The sequence below is a fragment of the Diabrotica virgifera genome, chromosome 9 (genome assembly GCF_917563875.1).
Source record: "Diabrotica virgifera virgifera chromosome 9, PGI_DIABVI_V3a".
Lineage (NCBI taxonomy): Eukaryota > Metazoa > Arthropoda > Insecta > Coleoptera > Chrysomelidae > Diabrotica > Diabrotica virgifera.
Genome location: NC_065451.1, coordinates 190066494 through 190083898, shown reverse-complemented (window position 1 = coordinate 190083898; position 17405 = coordinate 190066494). Strand labels below are relative to the sequence as shown.

At 33.4% G+C, this 17405-nt stretch overlaps 1 protein-coding gene across 4 annotated transcripts in view; it reads right to left on the bottom strand.

The window, feature by feature from the left end:
- The window catches only part of LOC114328999 (lysophosphatidylserine lipase ABHD12), an 82223-nt gene that overhangs the window by 30234 nt on the left and 34584 nt on the right, over positions 1–17405 (bottom strand). For 2 of the 4 annotated variants that reach the window (XM_050662714.1, XM_050662715.1), the window contains exon 3: positions 282–382. In XM_050662714.1, the coding sequence (XP_050518671.1) occupies positions 282–382 (101 nt within the window). Of the gene's footprint in view, positions 1–281; positions 383–15664; positions 15790–15858; positions 16226–17405 lie in introns of those variants that run through there. The other 2 variants (XM_028278006.2, XM_050662713.1) reach the window with 2 other exon arrangements.

The window sequence follows — 17405 nt, the reverse complement described above, 5'->3', positions numbered from 1 at the left end:
ATTTAATATATTTTTTTTCTGGGAACTAATGGATAGATTATAGTCTATTGTTTTTTTATTTATTTCAAGAATAAACTTTATGATCTATTCTCACGTGGCAGGTATTTTTTGTTATTGTATTGTATAGTTAATAAAATTTTCCTAGATTGAATTGGAAAGTATGTTTAATTATATTATTATAATATCAAGATAATAATTATCGACCTAATCAAGATAATCGATCAAGATAATAATAAGATAATAATAATAATCAAGATAATAATAATTTTTTATATACTTACAATTAAAGAATATGAAGAACCTTTGTACTGATATGGAATTCATAAATACTAGAGGAAATATTACCCATATTGCCAAAAATATGAGAAGTAGAATGATGAATCTGCAACAAAAATATATATTGATATTAGAATAATTTTATTCATTGTATTGTTAATCATAACCATATAAATAATCTGTGTTAAGAACTGGAACAAACGTTCAAACCGCCGCGCGCCGTGAAAGTCATGAATAAAGCCCGGATTATAAGCATGACAGAAAGGTCAAAATAAGCACTTATATAAGCAAAAAATGTCGCAAAAATAAGCAAAGTTTTTATGAAATAAGCAAGGTTTAAGAAAAAAACCTGTAAGTAAACATGGATATAATGATATAAATATGAATAAAAGATATTAACATTAAATTACATTTATTTTTAATTATCGTATTATTAACAATAAATAAAAAATTACAAAAGTGTTAAACTATAATATATTAAAAAAATCGAAAAATATTTAACATATTAATATATTTTTTATTCATGACCATTAACATAAAAACAATTATTAACAATAACATGTTTTTCAAAATTTTCTTGTAAAAAACTATTACTTCTATCTATAGACATATTATTTATACGCAGAAAAAGTTCTTTCAACATCTGTAGATGTGATTGGTGCGTATTTAAATTTAGACAAATGTACCGATACTACCGAAAAGTATTTTACAACAATATAATAAATTTGGGCTTTCTGCAGACAAATATTAGTTTATTACTTGGGCAGGTATAATGATGGGTTTTCCGGTTTATCTCCTAAGCCTAACAGATTAAAATTCTTATGGTTTATTGTATTATTAGGGTTTTATAGCTCTGTATACTTATAGAATTTTGCTTAAGACAAGAAGTAATACATGAAATTTAACTATAGTTTATCATAAGACGTAAAATAAACAAAGATAAGCAACATATCTTTAAAATAAGCATTTTTACTAAAAATCCTAATAATAAGCAAAAAAAAAACCGAAAAAAGCAAAAAAAAGCAAAATGCTTATAATCCGGACTTTAGTCACGAACTATTTAACCCATTCGCTGCCGATCACGTGCAAGCGCGTTATATGGTTACTTCAGTCAGGTGCCGTTCATGCGTCAGCGAGTGATACGGTTACTTCAGTTAGGTGTCGTTCAACAGAATGGCTCCTAGTCGAGTTCCATCCTCTTCGATAGGCAGCGTATAGGTTAAAAAAATTTGACCTTAGAGTTCAAGACATAACTTCAAGCCATTCAAAAGCAAATTAAAAAGTAAAAACCGACATAAAGAGCAATGCAGAGACCTGGAAACATTACTGCTTACAACTATACACTTCATAAAGAGGCATGACTCTTATTTTACGAGCAGAAGTAAAGATGAATCTCAACCAACTAAGAAACAAAAAAGAAACCCAGTGATCGATGGCGTACCAGTGGAGATTAACAGCAATGGGCAAGGTTGGCGTAGATGTCTTCTTCTTCTTATACTTATTGTAGATCTGTCGATCTGTTAATTCCGACGTTGAAGTATTTCTTGAGAGGTAGACTGCCAGCTATCCATCCATATTTTTGGTGGTCTCCCCGGTGGACGCTTGCCTGCAGGTTTTCCTTCTAGTGCAATTCTTGGTAGTCTGTGCTCCTCCATTCTTTTAATATGACTGAACCATTCTCTTCGTCTTTGCCTACCCCATCTTACTACATCTTGCACGCCACATTGTTCCCACATTGGCGACGCGTGACTTTTTCTAAAGTGTTATATATTACCAAAACCAGATGCAAAAAATCTTATTTAAAAAAAATGAAGATATGGCTAAATGTATATATAGCTTCAATAATATCATTTTGTATATCACTTGAAACTATCGAAAAAACAGTTGATAATTCTAGATGTTGGCAAAATGTTTGATCTTTTTTGGCCATTAATGTTAACAATTCCCTGTAATTGCCTCGATTGTCAGAGTCGTCGCCCTCAAAATGACCACGAAACGCTAATTCTTGTTTGGCCAAAAAAACACCCGGTATATATGATAAGTGTGCTAAGGATATACCTATCTATTTTTTTTAACAAAATAATTATGTTTAGCAATATTTGCTTTAAAAGCTTGGTTAAGAGAACTTTCAATTCTTTTTTTGCCAAACTGAATCAAATTGGGTATACATCTTACATGTAGGTAACGGAGAAATTTCATGTCTCCTTTTTAAAACTCTAAACTATTTAAATCGTGAACCTGGTCCACCCATTTTTCTGTAGAAACCAGAAGACATGGCCAACAATACAGTCTATTTTTCTTGCAACCACATAACCAAGGATTTTCATTGTACCAACTAAATTTAAAATATCGAACTACTTTTTTTTGATTCCTTTTTTAAATTGTTTAAAATAGTCTTTTATTTTCAATAATCTGTTTTTTTCTTAAAAATTATACAAGGAGAATTACTTTTCAAGTAATTGATCGATTACGCAGCGACACTCATTCATGGTTAACTGCACGCACACTTTTTATAGGTACTGTAACCAAATTTAAATCTGGTAACAGGGCTACTGATATACATAGCGCGCTCACGCTGTCGCTCCTTCAAAATTTTCAGACACTAGCCGGTCCCAAGCGACAGCAAGGATATAACCATTGTAACCACAAATGAGACTGATAACAGAGTATAATAAAGTGCAACTGAGTCACATAAACTCGCCAATATTTTCGTGAGTCTACGAGTAGTTTGTTATTTACTGAATTAGGTAGGTACTATTAACACATAATATAATAATATATTTCTATTGGTAAAAATATAGGTAAATGGAATTATTAATCGTCATAAAATATTTATTTGCAAGATTTTTAACTGTTAGCAATGGTGACAGTGGTTACATGGACACTTCGCCAGTGGTGTAGATGTAATTCTGTATATGTGCATCACAATATGGATCACAGGTAAATGACCTGATGAGTGATGCTAATCAACCTTTATCCCTTTCCATAAAACAGGATCACAAACAATATTCAGGAATTACAGAACCATCGCCCCTATTCCACATGCAAGCAAAATCCTGCTACATATAAACAATGAATGGTTAAAGAGCTTTTTACTTCCTGAGATAGTGTGTCCGAAACAATGCATATTCGTATCAGGAAAAGGAACGCGTGAGCAGGTATTGAATACCAGACACATAATAGAAAAAGCAAGGAACACCATACAATAATGTTTTTTTGTTTCGAAGACTGCACAAAGGCTTTCGATTCAGTAAAATGAGATCACCTCTGGAGTTTAATAGAAAAGCATACTATCACCATTATTATACAACATATATTCTGAATATATAATGAGGAAAGCGCTAAACGAATGAGATGGAGGAATCACTGAAGGAGGAAGAAAAATCAGTACCTAACCTATGATACGCAGATGAAAGTCGAAAAGAGCATTACCTAAATTACTTCGGCTACATAGCCAGAAGAACGGGGACTATAGAACTATTAGTAGTAGAAGGCTAATCCCACAAAAAGCAGGCTTCAGACCAAGTAAATCATGCACAGGCCAAGTGCTGCACCTAATAGAGTACATAGTGGAGGGATTTGAGCAAAAATAGATAGTGGGAGTAGCCTTGATAGACGTCACAGCGGCCTATGATACGATAAACCACAGAACCTTGCTAACTAAAATCTATAACACTGTGCTTGACTATGACCTGGTAAATATCATTAGATCACTGTTGTGTAATAGACGCTTCTACATTATGCCAAATGGAAGGAAGAGAAGATGGAGAACCCAAAAAATGGCCTACCTCAAGGAAGCCTTCTGGTGCCGTGTCTATTTAACATCTACACCAACGACTAACCAATGCACCCTCAGACTGACAGTTTTGTTTACGCTGACGACCTTGGCATCGCCGTAAAGGGAAAAACACTCACACAAGTAGAGTCGACAATGGAAGAGGCTTTAAACATGATGTCAACTTACTACAAACTTAAAGCCAAAATTAAAGCCAAACCCTACTAAAACCCCAGTATATGCATTCCATCTCAACAACCATCTGGTGCATGTAAAACTGAATCTTGCTTGGGAAGGAAAACGCTTGGAACATACTGATAGGCCCAAATATCTTGGAGTGATACTAGATTCCACTGTCAGAGCACAAGACAAAAGGTGTCTACGAGAAACAGCCTTCTCCGGAAACTTGTAGGGAGCAAGTGGGGTGCAAACCCCCAGGTCTTAAAGTCAACAGCTGAGGCCTTATGTTTCACAACAGGGGAATATGCTTGTCCCGTCTGGGATAGATCTAGACACGCCAAACAAGCCACCACGGCGTTAAATGAAACATGTAGAATAATTACCGGTTGTATGAAGCCTACCCCTCTACCCCTACTGTACCGGACAGCTGGATTCGCATCACCAGACGACCGTAGATGCGTCTCAAAATATGAGGAGAAGTTCAGGCAAACTTTCGATGAAAGGCACCAATTATACGGGTTTGACGAACCGCTAGGAACCAGCCGACTTAAATCAAGGAAAATATTTATGAGAAATGTCAGCGTCGAACCACCCGAACTGTTCCCCCTACATCCAGAACGACTTAATGGTATGAACCTGGACTGGAGAACCTGGCGGACACTCAACCGCATACGCACAGGTGTTGCCCCTGTAAAACAGAACCTCCTTAAATGGGGCATCAAGACAGATAACGACGCACTTTGTGAATGTGGGGAAATATGTACAGAACGTGGTACACCTGAGAGTATACAGACTTTGCCCATCACAGTGCACTCTGGATGATTTATGGCTCGCAAATACAAAGGGTGTAGACGTAGTCCGATACTGGGCAGAAAAACTGTATCTCTGTAAACTCGGATCCAGACACGAAAAAATAAAAGTAAGTAGAAGAAGGCAATTTAAAGGTGAAAGACTAAAAACAAGATCTCAAATACGATGAGCAGACCAAATAAAGACTCTGGTGGGAAAATCTCTACATGAAGCCATCCATTTGGCACAGGATCACAGCCAATGGAGACAGCAAGCTTACAATATTTAGAGTGTCACAACGCAATGACAAGAGATCAAGGAATAAGCAGGAGGAGGAAAAGTCAATGAAGTATTAAAGTGAAGACAAATTTAAAGTGCAGAAAGGGATACCCTTCTAAATGCAAAATAAGTAGTACCTAAAAATGAAAAAGTACTAATAAAACTAAGTATACGAAGGCCCCGAAGTACGAAATTGAAAACAAAGGCAAAGGATAGGAAAGAATGGAAGCTGATTCTAGAACCAGCCAAGCAAGACCCACCATGAGTTGTAGAGCCAATGATGTTGATGAAAAAGAAGAATAATTCATAAATATTTTGTCATACGCGTATTATGTATGTCGTTGGGTTGTTTATTACAATTTATAAAATTTATCAGAAAATATCAAAGATTTATCAAAGATATCGAATTATTCGTAGAATCGTACCGATGTAGTAATCACATCACGAATTACCAAATATCCTGTAACTTATTGTTTTTTCAAAAGAGTCAACGAATTTAATATACATTGCGTACTACTAAGGTACATAGAACTAGACTTATAATCGGAATTACAATCTTTAAGCAACAAGATAAGCAGAAATCACAATAATTATGAGATAGTGAATACGATTGAACTACTTGAACCTTTGTCGTTAATCTTCATCTATATAATAATATACGTCTATTACGCCAGATCATCCATTTCATAAGTCCATATTTGGAATAGTTTCATATTTTTTTGCTAATTTTTTGCTAATTTATTACCACAAAAACAAATTTTTTGCTCCACCCCTAACCGAGAAACAGCGTAATATTACGTCACATCAACGATAGCCATATCTCGCGAACCTAAAGAGCTAGAAAATCGTACGACGCGGCATATTTTTTTGCTAATTTATTGCTGTCGATCTGAATATGCAACATACCCCAAAACCACCCCTGCTTCCCTTACAGCTAAACAACACCCCCCAAAAAACAACGAAAAATCTTGAAAAATGATTTTTGTGATATAGTTGACGATTGATATTTAATTGCTTATTTTTTGCTGTCATTAGCCGTAAAAAACAATTTTTTTGCTCCACCCCTAACTGAGAAACAATGGTTGATGTAGCTTAATATTATGTCACATCATCGATAGCCATATCTCGCGAACCTAAAGAGCTAGAAAATCGTACGACGCGGCATATTTTTTTGCTAATTTATTGCTGTCGATCTGAATATGCAACATACACCAAAACCACCCCTGCTTCCCTTACAGCAAAACAACACCCCCAAAAAACAACGAAAAATCTTGAAAAATGATTTTTGTGATATAGTTGACGGTTGAGATTTAATTGGTTTTGGGGTATGTTGCATATTCAGATCGACAGCAATAAATTAGCAAAAAAATATGCCGCGTCGTACGATTTTCTAGCTCTTTAGGTTCGCGAGATATGGCTATCGTTGATGTGACGTAATAATAAGCTACATCAACCATTGTTTCTCAGTTAGGGGTGGAGCAAAAAAATTGTTTTTTGCGGCTAATGACAGCAAAAAATTAGCAATTAAATATCAACCGTCAACTATATCACAAAAATCATTTTTCAAGATTTTTCGTTGTTTTTTGGGGTGTTGTTTAGCTGTAAGGGAAGCAGGGGTGGTTTTGGGGTATGTTGCATATGCAGATCGACAGCAATAAATTAGCAAAAAAATATGCCGCGTAGTACGATTTTCTAGCTCTTTAGGTTCGCGAGATATGGCTATCGTTGATGTGACGTAATATTACGCTACATCAACCATTGTTTCTCGGTTAGGGGTGGAGCAAAAAATTTGTTTTTGTGGTAATAAATTAGCAAAAAATTAGCAAAAAAATATGAAACTATTCCAAATATGGACTTATGAAATGGATGATCTGGCGTAATAGACGTTAATAATATGGATTAATATCTATACCAGTGGTCGGCAAACTTTTTAGCCAAAGAGCCAAATATGAGCATTACAGCAATTTAAAAAAAAATTGGTAGCCAAATCTGCTTGTTCAGAAAACTTTTATTACACTAAATAAAACTAAAGGGCCTAGTCGGTTAAGATAGTGAAAAATGCTCCCAGCGAAATTCCAAAAAACCACATTAGCCCAGTAAATGAACGGAAAATTCGGCGATACCGTGTAATTTTCAGGGGCAACTCCGAATTGCATGAATATTTGGATTTAAGTTCTATTTACCCTCCACTTCAAAGTTGAAATTGTGCCGTTGGTTGCTTTTACTTGGGAAGTGACAGTCACCCCTTCTCGGGGGTGAAAAAACATACGTTCAAGATAAGACCGGAAATGGATAAAATGACTGATTTTAAGCAACTTTTGTTCTATAGAGTTTTTTACGTAAGTCAATACTTTTCGAGTTATTTGCCATTGAAAATGTTGATTTTTCGACAAAAAAACTACGTTTTCAGACGGTTTTTCGCAAATAACTCAAAAAGTAAATATTTTATCGAAAAAAATATCCTTAGCAAAAGTGTAGCTTATAAAAAACCAAAAAAAATGGTGTATCAGTAAAGTCTACTAATCAAATAAAAACAAAGTTGTAGCTCATGAAAAATACGTTCTTATTCAACTAATTCCAAATCGAATATTTCAAGGTGAAATCACCGAAAAATTAGCCACTTTTCGGGAAAAACCCATGTAAATTTTTTTAAAGTGTTTATAAAAAGCTTTGTTTTAATTGTTAACAAAAGTTTTAGTATTAAAGTTGGCCCTCTTTTTTTTTTGTAAAAAATCATGAAAATCTCGCCGTGTTTAGCTCCCCAAATGAAATTAATCGCTACCGCTTTACAAACAATTTACTTACCTATCTATTTTTTATATGATCTGTCAGTCTCGCCGGTTTAAAGTGTTTATTTTTGAAAGGGTTATAATTGAGAAAGCTTGAATGGGTCACTAATCACGAGTGTATGCAAATTTTGAACAGCCATATCTTAACCAATTTTTGTCTTACGGAGAAACAAAATGAAACTAACATATTTATAATAGGAAAACCTACATTTTTTTACCCTTTAAGATTTTTCATATCACTAATACTTTTTAAGTTATTTTGCAAAAATGAATTTTTTCAAAAGTTTTTAGAATTGTTTTTTTACTATAAAACTAAATGTTTTCAAAAATAAGCACTTCAAACTAATCAAACTTACAGATTATATAAACAATACGCATACAGTTAAAATAAATGGTAAAGCCAAACGATTAATTTCATTTAGGGTGCTAAATAAAGGGAGGTTTTCACGATTTTTTTTTTACCAAAAAAAAGGCCAACTTTTTTTTAGTGTAACTCGTTTATTTTTAATGCTGTAAACTTTTGCAAAAAACAAATAATAAGCTTTTTTTAAAAGCTTTAAAAATGTTAATAAGGTTCTCCCGAAAAACGCTTCTTTCTTCGGTGATTTGCCGTTGAATTATTCGATTTGGAATTAGACGAATAAGAACGTATTTTTCATGAACTACAACTTTGCTTCTACTCAATTTGTAGACTTTACTGGTACACCATTTTTTTAGTTTTTTATAGGCTACACTTTTACTAACAACATTTTTTTCGATAAAATATTTACTTTTTGAGTTATTTGGGAAAAACTGTCTGAAAACGTAGTTTTTTTGTCGAAAAATCAACATTTTAAATCGCGAATAACTCGAAAAGTATTGACTTACGTGAAAAACTTTATAGAACAAAAGGTGCTTAAAATAAGTCAATTTATCCATTTCCGGCCTTATTCCAAACACGCGTTTTTCACCCCCCGAGAAGGGATAAATGTCACCCCCCAAGTAAAAGCAACCAACGGTACAAATTCAACTTTGAAGTGGAGGGTAAGTAGAACCTAAATCCAAATTTTCATGCAATTCGGAGTTGCCCCTGGAAATTACACTACAAAACGGTCATTTATTGGGCTACATGTTCTACATCAAGAATAATTCGACCAAAAAATTTTTAAACCCATAACCGTAATAAAAATTAAAACGTGTTTTTTCGGTTTTTGGCAATATTTTGGTTTCTAATCATCGTAGAAACTTCTGTTTTTTTTTTCGTTTTGTAAGCAACTATTCTAAATGGAAAATAAGCCACAATTTAACTAACAAAATGATTTTATTAACGTTTCGACGTCCACATCGGATGTCATTGCCAAAATACAAAATATTAATAAACTAGCTGACCCGGTGAACTTCGTTGCACCTTAGATAATGTGTCATAATTCGATAATGTGTCATAATTTTAATTCTAGATCAATTGGTCGAACGCAATTGCTAGAGATAAAAAAGAAAATTATATGTCCAAATATTTATTCACAATAATACAAAATTTGTAGGTATATAAGAGAGGTACATTTAATAGGACAAATTATGTAATATTCCACGTATATAATCACAGATATTAATTTGTGGTTCATAATATGTAATTGTTTAGTAAACGCAATAACCTATCAACACTATCTCTATATCTTCTATGACCATTTTGAGGTTGTTTGCCACTTATGGATACTCGTTCTCAGAGGCATCTTTCAGTGCATTTGCTTTCTTTTTCGATTTCTTTCTAACGCATTAAGTTGGAAGTGACAGAAAAATGGTACGTCCGTGATCACAGTTTGTTATAACATTTATTCTAATTGTTGATAAATGGCGCTATAATCGAACAAAAAACGATTTAGGAATTATATATACGACTATAATCTGTACAATTTATAAGACTATATAAATCAAAGAAAATACCATTTTATAAATGCAATAAACACAATTGATTTGTTTTTATACCAAATTGCAAATTAAAGCGTTAAACTGCAATACCCTTTTCATATTTGGCTGATTACGATTCTGACAACTGTCCCAATTAACTTAAATGTCAGATTATAATAAATGTTATAAATGTTTATTACCACGGACTTACCTTTTTTGCGGTTACTTGTGACGTACTGAAAAATGCCTCTGAGAAGGACTACACTGTTCAATTTTTAGTTCATTTAAACTTTGTTCTTGTTCTAGAGCGCAAATAAATTTCTGCGGTTATTTTTCATTTATTTCCAAAGCTCAAACATATTTAAGATTTATAATAAAGATGTTTTCAGCATAAATTAATATACGATTATATACGTGGAATATCATATAATTTGTTCTATTATACTTACTATCTTTCTTATATCTATATTTTGTACTATTGTGAATAAATATTTTAGATATACAATTTTCTTTTTTATTCGAGCAATTGACTTTGAGTAAATGTGGCCTTTCGGCAGTTGCTTTTCCCTGTAATAATTGTATAAACTCTAACAAACGTAGGTGTTCTACAAAATAATTTATAGAAACATTTTTTGATCAACAATAGCCTTTGATTTTATGCTTCTGTATTTTGGTAAAATTTTAAAAGCATTAAAAAGAGTAAACTGACGGACGGACCTATTGAGACAGAGAGCGAAGTGTTCTGGCGCTAGTTTTTTGGGGAAAAAATTATTATTGTAGCAGAGATACACGCCTTCGCCAAAATTTTGATTATTATACCAGAGATGCGCCTCCATCAAAAGCATCTGCCAAAATTTTGATTATTATGCCAGAGACATGGTCCTTCGGCAAAATTTTGAAATATTTTTTGTACATTAAGAATAGTAATCGAAAAATTAAAAACTTCATAATTTCACGGATGTTAGTACAATTTTCGCCCGTTCTTCTCGTGTGCTTAATATCGTCTCTCGTGCTCTCGTGCTCTCGTGTTGTCCTACGGGCTCGTTTTGTTATCTCGGAAACTAATTGACCTAGAGAGACGATTTATATACCGTTGGATAGCGAACTATCATATATAATATCAGGGATAATATGATATCAGGGATAATATCAAGGATAATATCAGATATAATAATAATATGATATCAGGGAGTATAACTGCCAAATTTCATAAAAATCGGTCTAGTAGTTTCGGAGGAGTATGGCAACAAATACTAAGAAAGAGAATTTTTTATATATATAGATGTTAAATATTTAAATGGCTATTAAAAAATAACGGTTGAAGATAAAAAAGTGAAAATTTAGGATTGTGTGTATATTTTGGTTCTACATCGTATAAAATTAAGAAAAAAAAATTTGGCCAAAAAAATTTAAAATAATTTTGGGGGGGTAGAACTTTTTAAGTAGAACCCCCTTTTCACTTAGGTAGAACGTTCCACTTCAGAAACCATCCCGGGTTCATGCACAACAACTTTGATTAAGGTCATCATACGATCAAATGCATAGTTTGCGAGTCTATACGGAACATACATACATACAAACATTCATTTTTATTTATATAGAAGAGGTAATATTTAGATGGCTATTAAAAATTAACGGTTGGAGATAAAAAAGTGAAAATTTAGGATTGTACGTATATTTTGGTTCTACATCGTATAAAATTAAGAAAAAAAAATTGGCCAAAAAAATTTAAAATAATTTCGGGGGGGGGGGGGGCAAGCCCCCTTTTCACTTAGGTAGACCGTACCACTTCAGAAACCATCTTGGGTTCATGCACAACAACTTTCATTAAGGTCATCATACGATCAAATGCATAGTTTGCGAGTCTATACGGAACATACATACAAACATTCATTTTTATTTATATAGAAGAGGTAATATTTAGATGGCTATTAAAAATTAACGGTTGGAGATAAAAAAGTGAAAATTTAGGATTGTATGTATATTTTGGTTCTACATCGTATAAAATTAAGAAAAAAAAATTTGGCCAAACAAATTTAAAATAATTTCGGGGGGGCAAGCCCCCTTTTCACTTAGGTAGACCGTACCACTTCAGAAACCATCCCGGGTTAATGCACAACAACTTTCATTAAGGTCATCATACGATCAAATGCATAGTTTGCGAGTCTATACGGAACATACATACAAACATTCATTTTTATTTATATAGAAGAGGTAATATTTAGATGGCTATTAAAAATTAACGGTTGGAGATAAAAAAGTGAAAATTTAGGATTGTATGTATATTTTGGTTCTACATCGTATAAAATTAAGAAAAAAAAATTTGGCCAAAAAAATTTAAAATAATTTCGGGGAGGAAAGCCCCCTTTTCACTTAGGTAGACCGTACCACTTCAGAAACCATCCCGGGTTCATGCACAACAACTGTCATTAAGGTCATCATATGATCAAATGCATAGTTTGCGAGTCTATACGGAACATACATACAAACATTCATTTTTATTTATATAGAAGAGGTAATATTTAGATGGCTATTAAAAATTAACGGTTGGAGATAAAAAAGGTGAAAATTTAAGATTGTATGTATATTTTAGTTCTACATCGTATAAAATTAAGAAAAAAAAATTTGGCCAAAAAAATTTAAAATAATTTCGGGGGGGCAAGCCCCCTTTTCACTTAGGTAGACCGTACCACTTCAGAAACCATCCCGGGTTAATGCACAACAACTTTCATTAAGGTCATCATACGATCAAATGCATAGTTTGCGAGTCTATACGGAACATACATACATACATACATACATACAAACATTCATTTTTATTTATATAAGAGGTAATATTTAGATGGCTATTAAAAATTAACGGTTTGAGATAAAAAAGTGAAAATTTAGGATTGTATGTATATTTTGGTTCTACATCGTATAAAATTAAGAAAAAAAAATTTGGCCAAAAAAATTAAAAATAATTTCGGGGGGGCAAGCCCCCTTTTCACTTAGGTAAACCGTACCGCTTCAGAAACCATCCCGGGTTCATGCACAACAACTTTCATTAAGGTCATCATACGATCAAATGCATAGTTTGCGAGTCTATACGGAACATACATACACATACATTAATACATACATACAAACATTCATTTTTATTTATATAGATTAAACAAAAATATTGTTAAAATGTTTCTAATAATTTAATTTTATCTGACTCATTTATATTGTAAGGTTTTATTTATTACAACAGCGACAAGGGAAATAACAGCAAACATGAGCTTTCTCACCTCATCAGAACCAGGAAAACCTACTATTTCAAGCGTTGAAAATGATCATGTCTTCCTTCTCCAGGTCATTCAAAGCAGACCACTTGTGTTGTGAACATTTTTTTCTTCTCCAATATTTTCAATTCAACACAAAGACGTTCGAATTTAGAGCGCCATACCTCCTTGTTCTTAAATCCAGAAATTGTATTTCAAAGCTATTAATGCCAATTTCAAAAGGAGAAAATTTTAACTCGGTTATCGTAGCATTAAGAGGATTTTTGACTAATGCTAAAGTGTGTAAATTTAATAAAAGCTAATTTATCAGAATAAGATGTAGGTAATGTTTAAATGTAGTTTTTTCCATGAAAATATTATCGCGCTTTCCGTGGATATTTGTGCCAGAGCCACACCTAAGGCTAAGGCTCCACGGGCGACAATTTTACGCCAGCAGTAGTAGCTGTAAAACGAACTTAAGGTTCCCTGGAACGGAATAGGAATAGCCGAACTGAACCGACTACGTACAAGTCCTTTAGTCGGTTCAGTTTGGTTGTTCATATTCCGTTCCACGGAACCTTAAGTTCGTTTTACGGCTACTGCTGGCTTAAAATTGTCGCCCGTGGAGCCTTAGCCTAAGGAGTCAAAGAGCCACATGCGGCTCCGGAGCCGCTCTTTGCCGACCACTGATCTATACCTATACCAACTCGCGAAAGTACAGGGTGTCCCAAAAGTAACGGGGCGATTGAATATTTCGCGAAATGAACATTCGATCGAAAAACTGAAAAATACGTCATTAATATTTTTCAAAAATCTATCGAATGACACCAAACACGACCCCCCACCCTGGAGGTGGGGTGGGCGGTAACTTTAAAATCTTAAATAGGAACCCACATTTTTTATTGCAGATTTAGATTCCTTACGTAAAAACAAACAAATTTTATTCGAGACATTTTTTCGAGTTGTGGATAGATGGCTCTATAATCGGAAAAAAACGATTTATCTTGTGATACCTTAGAGCCTAGGTAAATTATAGGTACGGTCTAGTATCTCGAGAAATACATTACCAAATGAAAACCAAAAAAACAAGTTTTTAATATTTTTCAAAAACCTATAGAATGACACCAAAGGCGGCCTCCTACTCCACCCACTGGAGGTGGGGTGTGGTGTAACTTTAAAATATTAAATAGGAACCTCCATTTTTATTGCAGGTTTGTATTCCTCATCAAAAAATAAGTAACATTTATTCGAGACATTTTTTAGAATTGTTGATGAGAATCGGTAAAAAACGATTTATTAGCGCCAATGGCAAGATATGGGCATCAATATAGATGGCAAAAGATTAAATCATCTAAGATTTGTAGATGATGTTGTATTAATCGCAGATAACTTACATAATACAGACTCTATGATACATTCGCTTAAAATTTTAAGCAGGATTACAATAAACTTTGAGAAAACTAAACTTATGACGAATCTCTGAATGAGTGGAAATATAACTATTGAAAATAATACTATACAACAAACAGACACAAATATCTGGGACACGAGATCAAAATAAGCAGAGACAATCACACATATGAAATACAGAGGCGAATAGGCTTGACATGGGCAGCGTTTGGTAAACTAATTCTAGCCATATTCTAAAAAGTTCAATTAGCATGTGTATTAAGCGAAAGGTTTATACCAATGTGTTTTGCTTGTACAAACTTATGGAGCAGAGACTTTAACACTTACGCAAAAATCCGCGAACAAACTCAGAGTTACACAAAGAGCCATGGAACGTGCAATCCTGAACGTGAGTCTTCGAGACCACATAACAAACAAATCAGGCAACGATCAGGAGTTCAAGACGTCATCGAAATAATCACGGCGCTTAAGTGGAACTGGGCAGGGCACTTAGCTAGAAAACAAAATGAGCGGTGGATAAGACGAATCATGGAATGGAGGCCCAGAAACTATCAAAGAAGCCGAGGACACCACCGATTAGATGGACCGACGACATAAAAGAGTAGCGGGAATTTGGGTACAAGTGGCCCAGTGTAGAGAACACTACAAAGAAGTGAGGGAGTTCTATGTCAAAAAGTGAACGTGATTGACTGATTTATGAAGATGATGATGTAATAACAAACACGAAATAATCCTAAACACGACTATGGTGCGAAAATAGGTTTAGTACGATAGTAAACTATGCAATAAAAAAGAATAAAGGCAGTTTTTGTTTTTTATTCTCCATCTCCATATTTCAGCATCCCATGCATCTTCAGTGAAGCTATGCAGTCACAAGTCTGAAGCGAATATTAACAACCCTGCCTATTTAAGGGAAACCATCGCGATACAATGATTCCACCTTTTGAGACGCAATCTAGCGATATCTCTCGCAATACGAGGCAATATGCAATAAAAATCAAAGGAACAAGAATTTAAAAAATATTTTGACTACTTACAATGCTACACCCGAAATAAACGCAATCTTCTGCCACAACTTCCAACTCTTAAAAAACTGTTTTTTATTCATATCGTTTTGACCATTCTCTACAGATGTATAAACTGAATCCACTGAATTAGAACGCTAAAAATAATCATTAGTTGTAATCAAAACATGCACATCCTTTATATTCTGCTATTAAATATCACTTACAAAACATCGGAGTTTTCCCATTTTTCTATAATATTTTTATCTCGGTCAATCAAGTAATAAAAGCAAAAAAATCGTCGTTTGTATAGGGAAATCAATACTCGGAAAATTATCTTTCTTATCTTTAGAATAAAAGTTTGGTTGCGTGTGTAGGTATATCGACTGGATTCACATATTAGAAGAACGAACTGTCAACGAGTTCGGTATTTTAAAATATATAATTTTTTTAAGATAATCTTATCTTCCAGCAAATTTGAATTAGCCTGAATACCGGTGGACTCATTCGATGAGTTTGTAGGAATCTTATCGTAGGAATTGCCGATTACAAATTGTGGTTCGGTTTCTAGTAAATATTTCTGTTTACTTTTGCTATATTACGTATTTGCGATAACTAATGCTAAAATAGATAAAAAGTACCTTTTTGCGCTAATTGTACGGGAAATAGGTTTGAACCCAACCATGAATCAATATTCAATAATTGCTGTTCAATGAGGTAGGTGAAATATGAATCAACAAGAGTGTATATTTTTCACAATACCAAAACGCGGCAATTTGCGGCTCGCGAGCCACATATCGATACCTAAACTCCAAAACCTCTCAATACAACTGAAAATCTTCAATTGTACTTTATGGACAAAAACTATTTATAGCAGTAAATTGACGAAGAAAATTTATAAATTTTTTGTTTTATTAAAGTCTTAACTGAATTCAGAATGCATTAAAAAAAAGATTACAGGAGTTCTGATACATAAAAAAGACGTTGTTCTGAAGCTATTTCCTTGTGGCATTTTTATAATTATGCTAAATGAAATTATGGTTCTAATTATGCTAAATGAAATCAATTGTGTCGCAAATTCTTCGGTAGAATGCAGTAGGATGTGGTTACCCATACTAAAAGAGGAAGTACTAAAAGAGGAAGAAAGAAAATACCACGATTACTAAGGCAGTAACATATTGAGTTAGTACATATTTTATATTTTAGTATTATGTATATAATATCTATGTATTATTAATATTATTTATAATTTAAAATAGCATATATACAGGGTGTCCCGAAAAGATTGGTCATAAATTATACCACATATTCTGGGGTCAAAAATAGTTCAATTGAACATAACTTACCTTAGTACAAATGTGCTCATAAAAAAAGTTACAGCCCTTTGAAGTTACAAAATGAAAATCGATTTTTTTCAATATATCGAAAACTATTAGAGATTTTTTATTGAAAATGGACATGAGGCATTCTTATGGCAGGAACATCTTAAAACAAAATTATAGTGAAATTTGTCCACCCCATAAAAATTTTATGGGGGTTTTGTTTCCTTAAACCCTCCCAAAATTTTGTGTACGTTCCAATTAATTCATTATTGGGGTACCATTAGTTAAACACAACGTTTGTAAATCTTTTTTGCCTCTAGATATTTTTTAGATAAGCCAGTTTTTATCGGGATGCGGCTTCTTTTTTAATATGTTTACATAAAATTTTTATGGGGGTTTTGTTCTTTTAAACCCCCCAAATGTTTGTGTACGTTCCAATTAAACTATTATTG